Consider the following 12,669-nt stretch of genomic DNA (forward strand, 5'->3'; position numbering starts at 1 on the left):
TTAATAAGATATAGCCAGTTTTAGACAGATTGTACTTGCGAGAGATTTGGAAATTCTACAGGTTTTGAAGTTGTACCAGCCTAGTGGTATGAACCCTGTAACGGGTGCAGATAGGTTTGCTTCCAAGTAAAGGGCCAGATCATTAAAAACAGCCTCTGCTGCAGCAATGTACTTAGCAAGGGTTCTTATTGATTTAATTCCCCCACTTCCTGTCCATTTTCACATCTTGTTTGCAAGTAAGCTTAATAAAAAAAGAGAAAAAAATAATTGTCATCTAATAAGTCAATCTAATGGCCATAAAAACAGTTCATAAATATCTGAGAACTTTATTTTATTATGTCTGTTGAAAATATCAACCATGTATATGGTTCTTATAAAATGGAAACTGTTTTGCAGAAATGTATCTTTGTTTTTTTTTTTCTTTCTTAGTATAAGCAAGCTTCATGTAACTATGTCTGCATATGGCTTCTAACACTTCTGCTATTCCCAACTTCCCCCAAGGAGGAGCCTCTTTTGTTGTTGCAGTTTTTAGACAGAGAAAATGGAGAGCTTTACTGCAATAGAAAGATCAGGACTACTGGGTAGTGGACAATTTGTTTTTACAACAAATTATATAGTGTATTAATATCTACGAATGTGGTGAACCATGCTAAAACGTAGCCAATATTGACATTTTATTTACCATAGAAACCTGGCCCTCCCCTTTTAAGCCTAAAATATGACTAATGCTTGTTTTTAGATGTTAACTCCCTCTGGTGGAGAAAAACAGAAACACACAAGGGCATGGTTTTCATATTCATTGTTTCAATACAGTCAGTCTTCAAAACACAGTATCATTACTATGATTTTATGTTATTTTATTTTAACAAAAACTGTACTTTTAAGCGGTTTATAAACTCGAAACAAATCAGAAAACAATATACACGTCGTACAGAATTAAGAACCAAAACACAAGACAGTACAAATACCTTTCTGCTTTACAGTGTTGTGTTTAAAACAAATAATGGGGCAACTGTGGTTCTCTTCTGCCCTCAGGCACCTGTATTTTATACCTGATCCAGACATGGAAGAAACACACTGACTATACACTTCACTGTGGGGTTTGCAGCCTTGCAGTACACAAATTACAGATTAGTTCCTTTGCTTGGCCTTAAACTTACGTCTTGCATCTTTATGCCTCTTCCTGTACTCCTTTGGAAACAAAAAATATTTGATTTTTATTGGCACTCACAGATTTCTCATTCATTTTTAAGTGGTCCTCAGAATAACCATGTGACTACCTCTTCAGTTTACACTAAATGCCTTTATAAAACTGGATTTTCCATCAACAGTATTCATTTAGTTTCTTTCTTGAATTATAATTTAAATCTCAGCCATTTACCATTAACCATTGTAGATTAGTTTAGCACATTGTAGATTAGTTTAGCAGAAAATACTTACTTCAATTAACAAAGAGCGACTGTCTTCCCAGCGTTCCCTTTCCTCTTCCAGGTTTATAGATCGACAGAACATTTTGGGACCCTCTAAAAACAGCAATGCAACAGAGTTAAGTTGTTGAACCATTGTTTTACCAAGTCTGATTGCAATTGTATACGGTTCAACATTTCATTCACTAGAATGCACAACACACTAGGTTAAAAGAAATTAATACATACAGTTTTGCATTATGTTTTTCAGAACATAAAACTGTGTCTACATTCAAGTTCCTCAGATACAATAAATACATACAAATGTTCAGTTTCATATATTTAAAATACATTTGGCATGGTAGTTAAAGCCCACAGTGAAAGTTACCTTTCAACCTTTCATCATCCTTTAAGAAAAAGAAAAAGTTCATTTTCTTCCCAGGTAAGGTCTCGTTGCTGGGAAAAAAAAAAAAAAAAATCAAGTTAAAACAATACATATAACCTCAGCAAATAAGTTGTTTTTACCTTTAAAGCACTGGTGTATATTATATTTATAAATCAACATGTTGTAAATTAGTTGCAACAATTGCATATATGACACAGTGAACTATAAAGGTAGTCTTACTCTGTTGTCGTGATCCGAGTCTTTTCACCACTTTCTTGTTCATCCTCCTCCTCCTCCTCTGAACTGCTATCCTGGAATCTTTGGTCTTCCTGCCATGTGATCTTAGCAGATTTTAACGACTCAATCTTATACAGATCTGAAACACAACAAATAGCATTTTTAAATGGTCTTGTGTTTCTGCACTACCATTGTCCACGTGCCATCTCAATTCTTCTGCGTGACCTGCCTACAATGAAGGTAGGACACCCACATTACCCATCAGCTTTTAAAAAAAACAAAAAAACAAAAACAGCTATCATAATAATAATTGAGAATGCAATAACCAACATGTGCTGTGACTGAACCAGTGACAGGCTTAATAGCTAATCCACCAATGCTGTAACTGCATGTCATAAAGTTCATAAACTACTGTTTAACATTTTCTCCCAACCTTCTTTCTCATGGATTTCATCCACGGGGTCATCTCCGAAGAATGAGAATTTGAACCCTGCGGATTGTTCGTTTTCAGCCGTTGTGTCGGACAGGAAGTTAAAAGCGTGCTGTGCAGCCTGACTTTCTGCAGCAGTGTCCATGTCTGAAACTTCATCTACTTCCTGATCCCATGCAATCTCTGCCTTGTCTTCCACTTTTGTTTTCGTAGAGCTAAACACTTCTTTGAAGTCCACAGCCACGTCATAGTAGATCTCCTTGGAGACCTCAGGGAGCTTCTCTGCCTCTTCTCGATTCCTCCGCCTCTCAGCCTTACTGCAAGGGAAAAAGGAGTTCTATTAAAACGATCTACCAATGGAAACTGAATTTAAAAGGTTCAAGCCAAAGGAGGTAGTGGAAGCTAGTATTCAAGTTATGTAAATTTTGGAGAGTCTGGGCACGATATGTACGTTACATGATCTCTTTGTTACCTTTCTTTTTTTGGTTCTTCAATCTTTGTTTCAAAAGCTGCATGCTCCTCCCGGGTTGGATCATAGTGCAAGGCAGTTACATCCCTGTAATAACGATGGTTCATAAAAGTTAGTCACTTAACAGTCATTTTATGAATCGTTTAATATAAATCCACTGGATCGTCCCCAAGCACAGAATATTATCCCACCTTGGGCATGTTCAGAACATTTTTTTTTTTAATTCAATGCTTGCCTAAATGTTTTTTTCTTTGCCGTCTCTTTGCTGGGCTCTGCAGTTTGGACGTTAATGTGAAGAAGATTTTGTAAAATTTCCAGATTCTTCTTTTTTTCCTCAGCAAGCTCTTCTTCCTCCGCTGTGTTGGGCTTCATAATCTCTTCTGGAAATAAATCAAGTCACAAAGAAATCTTAAAACCAACAACCAGACAAAACTTATTTTACTTTTAAGAGCAAGACATTTATGTTGTTGTATAATTAATATATATATTAATTTTTTGACTTGATTACAGGTCACCTTAAATTATTTATTCCAGTGGTTCCCAGTGCTATGTTACAAATATCAGATTTTTAAAATTAATGTTTGACTATTTCTTTATTAATATGTAACTCATACCTGTATTATCAAATTCCTCATTATCACTCTCCAAAAAACGTGAATCCATACGAAATCTCTCATCTCTTCCAAACCGGGACTGCAACTCCATGAGCTGTAGTACAGGAAGGACAGCCCGTCAGATGCACACACAGGCAAAGACACAAAACATAGGAGTGTTAGTTGATATAATAAATATCCAACCCGCTGGCAAAATGGGCAAGTCATACATTCACATATTTAACATAAGTCATTTAAGTAATTGGCTCTTGTAAGTAGAAAACACAGCATTTCTCATATGACAAAAACAGTTCTTTGAAAACAAATGTTTTGTACAGTAATAAACATGAAAGAATAGCATTTTTTTTTAATTTTATTATAAAACAGCCCTTCTAGTTACTTTGCTGTAGAATTGTTTACCTTTTTTCCAGCTTTGCCTTCATACTGAGGCTTAATTTGAAATCTCTCCCCATCTTCTTCACTGTGAGCATCCTCATCATCCTCACTCTCAAACAGTTTGCCAGCTGCTTTGTTTTTGAACTCCTGCAAAAATAGTAAGTCAATTAAACCCTGTATAGTTTGTTGATTAATAAAATAAAGCGTAGAGTATCGGTCTCACTAGATACTAAAGGCAGTATTGTTTCTCAGTACTAGATTCTCACAAAACAAGTACACTGTGAACTTAAACAATTACTTTTAATGTCACTAACTTTTGCCCCAAGTTCTGCCTTGTCTGGGATCCCCTGGTCCTCGTCGGAGGACTCCTCGCTCTCCTCAAACAGGCTCTTTTTCATTTCACTGCAAGACTCTGTTTTCTCATCGGTTTGTCTTGATTCACGGTCGCTCTCTTCCTCGGAGTCAAACACAATGTGTTTGCTTGTACTGGTTTCTGGTGTGTCCTGGAGATGAGGAAAATCACAATGCAAGTAACTTTAAAATGTGCAGGAACATTCAAGTGTTACAGAACACGCTGCAGTGTTTAAGAAACACATTTCTTTACTGTTACTGTATCCCATATTGCATGCACCCCCCCCCCCCCAAAACATTGCAGTGTATTAATCCAGTTTATGCTCCCTCCTGCAACAATGCTGGTGCTGAGTGACAGGAGTGGCATATTAAATCGGAACAGAAAACCAGCATTGTTGCAGGAGGGAACCTGATCCATAGAAAACATTATTTTTTCTCCTGGCCAATATGGACAACACTGGACACATAAAAGGCAGCGTAATGCGTTCCTTGTAAACTTGGCAGGGTGTTCTGTAGCACATTAAACAACAACAGATGCCATACTTACCAGTTTCGACAAAGCCCCTTGAATGAGCTTCTTCTGTTCCTCTGCCTCATTTTGTCTTTGCTGCAGAGCAGCCAGTCTTTTTTCATTGTCCTGTTGGTGTTTCCGCACATTCTCTGGTTTGGAGCTCAGTACACCTTGAGCTTTCTTAGATTCCCATGCTTTTTTTGAAGCATCTTTACTTTCCAGTGACTGGCCACTTTTTGCCGGTGCAGTTTTAATTCTCTCTATTTTCGGTGTACCTTTTCCTTGTGCCTCGGTCTCTTCATCACTGCTTCCTTCTTCACTATCACTGCTGCTGTTGCTGGAAGAGCCACTTCTGCTCTCGCTAGCTGGTTTCTTTTCTTGGCATAGGTTCTGACTCGCAGGCTCTACAGGAGATTTGAGCCCCTTGAATGGTGGCGGCTTGGAAATGGGCATCCCCTCCTCCTCCTCCGAACTGCTGGACTCAGAAGATGATGATGACAATGCCTTTTGCTCCTGGATGATGGATGTTTTCTGTTTCTTCACAGCCTCGTCTTTGGAAACCTCCTGCTCCTGCTTTCTTTTCTGCTGCTGCGCCGAATTAGTTTTTTCTTCCCGATTCTCAGGTTCTGCAAGTGTTTTCGTTCCTTTAAAGGCTGGGAGGATTGCAGCAGTCTTTTTTTTCTTCCTTTTCCCACCATCATAATCATCACTGCTGTCCTTTAAAATTGCTGCCAAAATAGCTTCAGGAGTGCTGTTCTTTGCTGGTGGTAGTATTTGTGACTTCGCAACCTTCAAAACGTGCTGGGGAGCTTTCAACACTGAACTGGATTCTCCACTGTCTTCCTCTGAGGTCTCTGCGGATTTCTTTGCCAGCTGCTCCAAGTCTGCTAAAGACAGCTCTAAACGATAGCAATTCTGCATCATGGCTTCATAATCAGAATCTACACAAGACCCACTGTCATCAGAATCATCATCACTACCTGACTCCCTTACACTGTTTAAAGAAACAGATTTCCCATTACTGCCACATTCTGTCTTTTTAACTTTTATTGTAGGGGTCTTTTTTGATGGTCCAGCGTCACAACCATTTTGACCCTCTGATTTGACCATTTTAGGATCCTTTTGGGTTTTTTTCAAACTTGATTCAGTTTTATTATTAAACGTAAGAATTTCATCCGTATCTGCAGAATCGTACTCCCGGTTGTCAGGCTCAAGGTCCTTCAGGCTCTGTTTCCGTTCAGACATTTTTTTGCTGCCTCCACCCTTTGCCTTTTGATGAGCCCAGTGAGTGGTATACTTTAAACTAAACTCATCACCAACTACTTCTAAATCACCCAACTCCTCCACATCGCTGTTCACTGTTACTTTGTTTTTCCTATTTTCCTGTGCAACCATCATTCTTATTTCATCTTCAGAGTCTAAATCGCCATCAAACAAGCAGACTGGTTTTTGTCTGGGCTGTACAGCAGCAGCTGTCTGTCTCTTACTCGTTGATGGTTGTTCATTACCGCGGCTCACACTGTTTCTAGAACTAATGTAACAGTTCAGCTCAGAGGGGCTGCCCCGTTTAATATCTTGGTCCTCAAAGTGTTTGTAAGCTCTGGCACTGCCAGCAACCTCCACATCTGAATCCTCAAACCTTTTGGCCCCATTACTGGGAATACAGCGCTTTTTTTTAGGCTGGACTTTGTAAGCGGGAAACTCCCCCCTTCTTTTCTTGCTGATCTCATCATCTCCCCCTGCCACTTGCCAGGTGAGTTTGGAGAGTGGAGTAACATTCTCAGAATCCACCGACGGGTCTAACCTCTTGATGTTGTGGCAGTGCTTCGATGGATCACACTTAACAACGTGGGAAAGAATTAAGGATTGACAGCAACTACAAATGGCAAAATTACAGGACTTCATTTAATCTGACTTTCCTCCCTATAGGATTTGTACACATATTGCCAAGCTTTGAAAATAACCCCAATCCACCATTAAATATCAAACAGCAAATATTACATGTGAATAAAACAACCAGGAAACGTGGCTATTAAACTAATGAGGAATTTTAACACCTGCCAAGAAGCATACAAGCAGGTACTGTATTGAAGCAAATCCTGTTTTGGAAGATCACTAGTACCACAACAAAAGGATATCTTGTTATTGCCTTGGGTTTTAAGGCGAAGAACTGGAAGGACCCGTCCAAATTTACTTACAACCCAGTCCTACAAATAAGAAAAAAAGTATATTAAAAAAATGGGACTCGCATTTATATTTGACTTTATACGTATAAATTGATCAATTACATACTATAAGTAAACATTAGTAGGAGGTTCTACTAACAAAATAAGGGGTCTTACACTGTACCTTATGGTCAGGAACCTCTGTTCCTGGTACTGCAGCTTTCATGTGAAAGTTCTCCACACCAACTTTCTTTAGTGACTCTACCAGGTGAGTTGTACGGTCAACCCGAGGCGTCCGCTTCTTTTCTGCTGCTTGCTGTCGTTCTTCAGCCAGCCTGCAACAGAACAAGAATTGAAAGAGCAATTAGCCTAAAGCAAGTGATTTAAAAAACTCAAATCAATCAGTAGTTCAAAACGCAACTGTTTTAGTGTCTGCGTCACAAAACTATCACAGAATAAAGCCTTGTGGTTATACATATTGATGACTATATACAAAGTTAACTTTAAATTTATTTATTATGTTGTTTTCAATCAATATATTACAAAAAAGGCACATCATTGCAATAAAATTCCCAGTTCAAGATTCAGACCGGTATGTGTTGGTCATGCCTTAATCCTTAGTAGCAGAATCTAAAATAGGCACTGAAATAGAAAATGACTATTTGATTGCATACCTGTGTAAAAAGCTTTCTTTAGCCAATTCAATTTGTAGTGTTCCACCTTTCCACTTAGTTTTGTTTAATATGGACACACCTGAAAAGGGAAGAGTATATTATCACAAACAAAATGCTGCAAGATGACTAATTTCAGTGCATACATATCCCCCCATAAACCAGTACATTATCTGTGCCAAAACAAAAATATTTCACTGTTTGAGATGGAAAATAGTACTTACACTTTCTTAGTTCTGTTTCAGAAATATTAATGTTAAGGTATCCAAAGGTCTTCACTGGGTCCCCTAAAAAATTAGAAAATATGACAGCTTATTAGACTTTTTTAATAAATTAATTCTAGTTAACATTTGCCTCTCTCTCTATATATGAAAAGACATTCATCAACTCAAATGTACAAATACCCGTGTTATCAACAGCGCCTTGCTCTTGTTGTCATCGAGAAAATCTTCAATCAGTATGTCAGATTTTAAACAGTAAAGTACTTAAGTTATATTTAGATCGTATGTTCTTCTAGTTGTGTGTCAAGTACCAAGATGTTTACCTTGCTCGTCTTTTCTGGTGACAATATCCACGTCCGACACATCTCCAAATTTCTCAAACCTTTGTTGGAGTACTGTCTGAGAGATCGAGTGGTTCAGACCACCAACATATAACCGCTTCATGCTTCTACTTTGCTCCATTGTGAATGGTTTTTAGTTCTGCCCTTAACGTAGAAGACGCATGCTGACTGGATTTTTCTGTTAAAAATCAACCAATAAATAAATAAATAAATAAACAAACAAACACTGGTTAGAAAATATATATATATTGACAACATTACACACATACGATAAATGGATTACAGTCCAGCTTGGTGCATTTAGATATGCACAAATATAAAGCATCATTATTAAGTAAACCTTAAGAATACCTCAAGTTGACAAAACCTTTTAAATATTCAACATGCAACTAGCAGCATTGCTACAACAAATGTATCTTCACAGTTTAAACCCCTATGTGTCATCTTCCGATACTAAACACACATTTAAATAAACTAATTGCTAACAATATTAACATATAGTAGTACTCGACTGTACAACTACGACGTGTAATTTACAGAAACTAAAGCATACCGCACATGTGCATTCAACATCAAGTCGAGTATGTTTACTCAGCGTAACACATCTATTGTTGACAACTCACACGTACACGTGTTCATGCAGTTTGGTTAGATTTACACTCAAATGTAAGACTGATATTCAAATAAATCAAAATAAATCATCTCTCCCACAACCACAACTACACAAAACTCACATTGCCAGGATCCACGTGTCGACTACAAATACTTCCCCGTGTCATGCAGACGACAAACTAAGGTTCCACGGTTTAAAAAAAGAAAAAAGAAACACCCCCACAGAAAAAAAAAAAAAAAAAAAATCATTGTTGATATTCCAAAGTAAAACTTTTAAAAACGTATCTTGAAATGAAAATACATAATGGAAGCACAGTCTATAGTTTAACCTTTAAAAGCTCTACACATAGTTCACTTAATTCTGTGACACAAAATACTTCGGCAAGGCTTACTTCTTCCAAAAGGGAGAGGTGATGTAAAACTCTTTTTTTTTTTAATTGAAAGTTTTCAGAAACATTTGTTGACTAAAAATACGTGAAATCAAATTAAATTAAATAACGTATATGTTTACAGCAACATTTTGTTTTATTTTATATGACGTTAATATATTTTTGTACAACTCGCCCCCGTGCATTTGTTGAGATTGATACAGTCCAGTCTTGGCGCGAGCTGTCAGCCACACTTTGAATTGAAAGAACAGAGATTGTTATTGTTGGTATGTGTTTGTTTTTCATAATATAATATATATAAACATAATATTGTTTTTCATAATATTGCATAGTGTTTGCCTCTGCTTAATATTGATAGTGTATATTATGTAGTGTGCCGCGTTAATTATGTTTAATGTGTACCCCCTGTTTCCAAAGACAGTAACGAAAGCACGTCTGCACCGTACAGTGGTAAAACAAAATAAAATAAAAACGTAATTTTGCATTGAAACTGTTTGCATTTTAGTCTAAATGATGTGACTTAATTGCCTATACTGTTTGAATATGAAGTGGGTTTATGATTTAATTGATACTAATATTACTGAATTATGTATCGTGCAGCTCCAGGCTCAATGTTTTGTAATTAAGAGAGCGTCACTTTTTGCAAAGGTAATTCCAGCTTACACAGTTAAAACTTTTAAAATAAGCAGCGGCATCTCTCAGTAGGAACTTGGAAGGACATGAATAAGAAAAAAAACAACAACATTGCATTTGCTGAATTGCTTCGTAACACATTACTTTTACAGCGGTAGACTGGCCGTAACTTATGGTAAAGTGCCTCCACCCGTACTGTACCCAAGTCAAAAGCAAGCACATCGTTTACTCATTACAGCAGGTTTCTGTATTGTTTCGGGGTGATCATAACTATTCAGGACAGTGGTTTTGTAACCGCTTACGTGTTTATTTTTTTATTTTTTTATTTTTTTTTATTCAGGTCCCTTTAAGTATTCAACATGAAGAGCAGCAGTGAACAGTTGTATGAAGAAGAGATCAGATCTCTTAAGGATGAAATCAAGATGTTAGAAGAACAGCATGCAGACATGGAGCACTCGGGCACCTTGTACTCAGAGGAGCACTATCACAGTACTTTGTACGTTTTACAGCTTTTTAAACATGAAATTATATATTATTAATGCAAATGGTATTATTTAGATTGTATCTTCTTCAGTCACTGCGTGCATAATTGTGCCATGTTAAGGTTCCTATTTATGTATCTATTTTATAATGCATATACTTTATAACACAAACTGTTTTAAAACTTCTAAAAAAAATAAATAAATTGTGACAGATGGGAATATTTTTGAAGTACTGTGTGTTTAAGCAAGTGTATGATTTTATACTTTTTTCCCCCCCATTTTACAGGGCATCATTGAGAGGAAAATCAAAAAAAGATTCAACCAAGCAGCAGGCCTTTGCAGCTCTGAAAACAAAGCTGGATAGTTTGGAAGCAGAACTCAAACAACAGTCACAAATGAGTGGTTATGTGTTGACCAACTACTCAAAAAAAACACTGGAAAAAAGTAAGTGTAAATAATTAAAAAATAAACTTGTCTTGAGTTGAAAAACAAGCAAATAACTTGACATGGACTGAGCAGCTGGAACCCAGAATTATCAACAGTGAGTTTGAGTCTCAGGTTGGGTCCTAATACCTGGTGCACAATGTACAGTACTGTGCTTTTACTTTACTGTTGATATGTAGCAGAAGGACGTTGCTGATGTTGTAGAACACTAGTAAGAACCAACGTTGGTTCTGGATTTCCCCATTTAGCCACTGGACCAAAAGCTCAATAAATCTTTTTACCAGTTTAGCGTTGTACCTCTTCTGCAAGTGTTAGTACACCTTTTCTTCGTTTTTTCTTAAGGTCATATCAAAGTTTTACAGCAGCACAGGCTATCCGGACGTTGCCACTTCTTGGCTTTCCAGATCGAATTTCAGCTGATGGAAGTTCAGGTAGGAAACACATGCTGTGTTTCACACTATTAATTTATTTATCATTGAACTGTAAACATTGATATAATATAGTTTTTAAACCCAACATGACTGATACAATTATTGGTCTGTGATTGTAGTTTTGTCATAAGCCACCAGATGGCAGTATTTACCCACCTCCTAAATTGTCTACTGCTATTGTGCTGATCAATCAGCTACTGCATTTGGCCCACCTAGGAGAAGCACATGAAATGTCTACTGTATCTCTGTGTCTTATGCATGTACAAAACCTCTATCTGACAGACATCAAACTTCATGTTGACCTAGATCTGTAAATTACTGTAGGTTTTTGTGGTAAAATGATTTATTTACCATTTCTGGTTAATAGTAGGTTAATAGTAAAAAAAATAGGTTCATTATGGATAGTAAGGATTTTAGCAAACTGCAATGCTACAAAAGTGGAACAAAAATAGAAATCTTCATTGCCGTCGTAAGACATTCCATATCTAGAGTTACCAGGACCATATTATGGTCTATACTGTATTTGGTAGACAATCTCTCTCTATTGGGTTTTAATTGAAAAAAGAATGATGTATCAAACAAATCTTCAGTGGACCTAGTTACTGTGGACCAGGAAAAGACATAAAACATTGGTTTTTGTTATTTCCCCCAGTGATCTAAATGCATTTCATTAATGTTAGACCTTGGTTGTTATTTCTGTGTATGTTTTCTGAACATCCAGTATCTTTTCATGTAGATGGAGGCCACTGTCAGTACAACTGTTACTGATCTCAACATAGTCGTGGAGTCCAGTGAATTTACTGACATGAGCGCGTTTGTGTCGAGGTAAGGCTCATTTGATAACACCTTATTTGTGGGATTGTATCACGCATTCGAGAAGTAGTAAACTGTTCACTTAATGGCAGGGGGGGTGTGCTACTGAAGGCATTCGGATTAAGAGGCATCTATACCCAAATCTGCATGGTACCAAAAGAGATATATATTGTAAACAAGCTGCTTCCACTCGGGTTCTTTGCCCCTTTAAAAATAGATACAGTAACTTGCAGTTTTAGCGTGGTTGCGCACTTTTATTACAAACACAAATAAACAAAAACAAAAATAAACACCTAGCTCTCACGAGCACTAACTAAAACACACAGGAACAAACTAAACTATAAAACAGGACAGCTAAGCTGTTTACCTGCCAAAACAAAACCAAAACACACAGGTTTTTTTTAACAAATAACACAAATCAAACAAAAGGCTTCCACACAGTACCTTACTCTTCATACGCTTGCGCACACTTATCAAGCGGGCTCTCCACACAGCAGCCCCAAGCAGACTGGCTGCACCCTTCAAATACCCTTCACCTGGCTCTAATTTACAATGATCGCCAGGTGCAGGGGATAATTAATAATAACACAATTAACAAATTAGTTTGGCAGGGAGATTTTAACTCTCTCCCTGCCACAAACACACATTTTCCTTGCGCTGGGCTAGTTGCCATGCCACAATATATTTAT

General features: G+C 37.2%; 2 protein-coding genes across 9 annotated transcripts in view; one reads left to right on the forward strand and one right to left on the reverse strand.

The window, feature by feature from the left end:
• Positions 1-784: 784 nt before the first annotated feature.
• Positions 785-12,493, reverse strand: LOC117411757 (nucleolar protein 8-like). 5 transcript variants are annotated; one of them, XM_058988505.1, is made up of 17 exons: positions 12,425-12,493; positions 8,159-8,354; positions 7,839-7,901; positions 7,618-7,696; positions 7,128-7,278; positions 6,917-6,985; positions 4,815-6,626; positions 4,231-4,419; positions 3,941-4,063; positions 3,542-3,635; positions 3,163-3,307; positions 2,931-3,014; positions 2,462-2,775; positions 2,032-2,167; positions 1,795-1,862; positions 1,441-1,523; positions 785-1,191 (listed from the first exon to the last, which is right to left on the reverse strand). In XM_058988505.1, the coding sequence occupies exons 2-17, from the start codon at positions 8,295-8,297 to the stop codon at positions 1,132-1,134; spliced, it is 3,609 nt and encodes a 1,202-aa protein (XP_058844488.1). In that variant the 5' UTR covers positions 8,298-8,354; positions 12,425-12,493; the 3' UTR covers positions 785-1,131. The 5 variants fall into 5 exon arrangements, with proteins under 5 accessions (XP_058844488.1, XP_058844489.1, XP_033875385.3 ...); XM_058988506.1 differs by lacking the exon at positions 12,425-12,493 and adding an exon at positions 8,911-9,022 and having other exon boundaries at positions 4,815-6,624; positions 6,915-6,985; XM_034019494.3 differs by lacking the exon at positions 12,425-12,493 and adding an exon at positions 8,806-8,897.
• LOC117412604 (centromere protein P-like) overlaps positions 9,123-12,669 on the forward strand; it is an 82,436-nt gene continuing 78,889 nt past the window's right edge. Inside the window, exons 1-5 of one of the 4 annotated variants that reach the window (XM_058988513.1) lie at positions 9,123-9,198; positions 10,151-10,306; positions 10,579-10,736; positions 11,079-11,167; positions 11,904-11,992. In XM_058988513.1, the coding sequence (XP_058844496.1) occupies positions 10,170-10,306; positions 10,579-10,736; positions 11,079-11,167; positions 11,904-11,992 (473 nt within the window). In that variant the 5' untranslated portion in view covers positions 9,123-9,198; positions 10,151-10,169. The other 3 variants (XM_058988515.1, XM_058988512.1, XM_058988514.1) reach the window with 3 other exon arrangements.

The sequence above is a fragment of the Acipenser ruthenus genome, chromosome 16 (genome assembly GCF_902713425.1).
Source record: "Acipenser ruthenus chromosome 16, fAciRut3.2 maternal haplotype, whole genome shotgun sequence".
Taxonomy (NCBI): Eukaryota; Metazoa; Chordata; class Actinopteri; order Acipenseriformes; family Acipenseridae; genus Acipenser; species Acipenser ruthenus.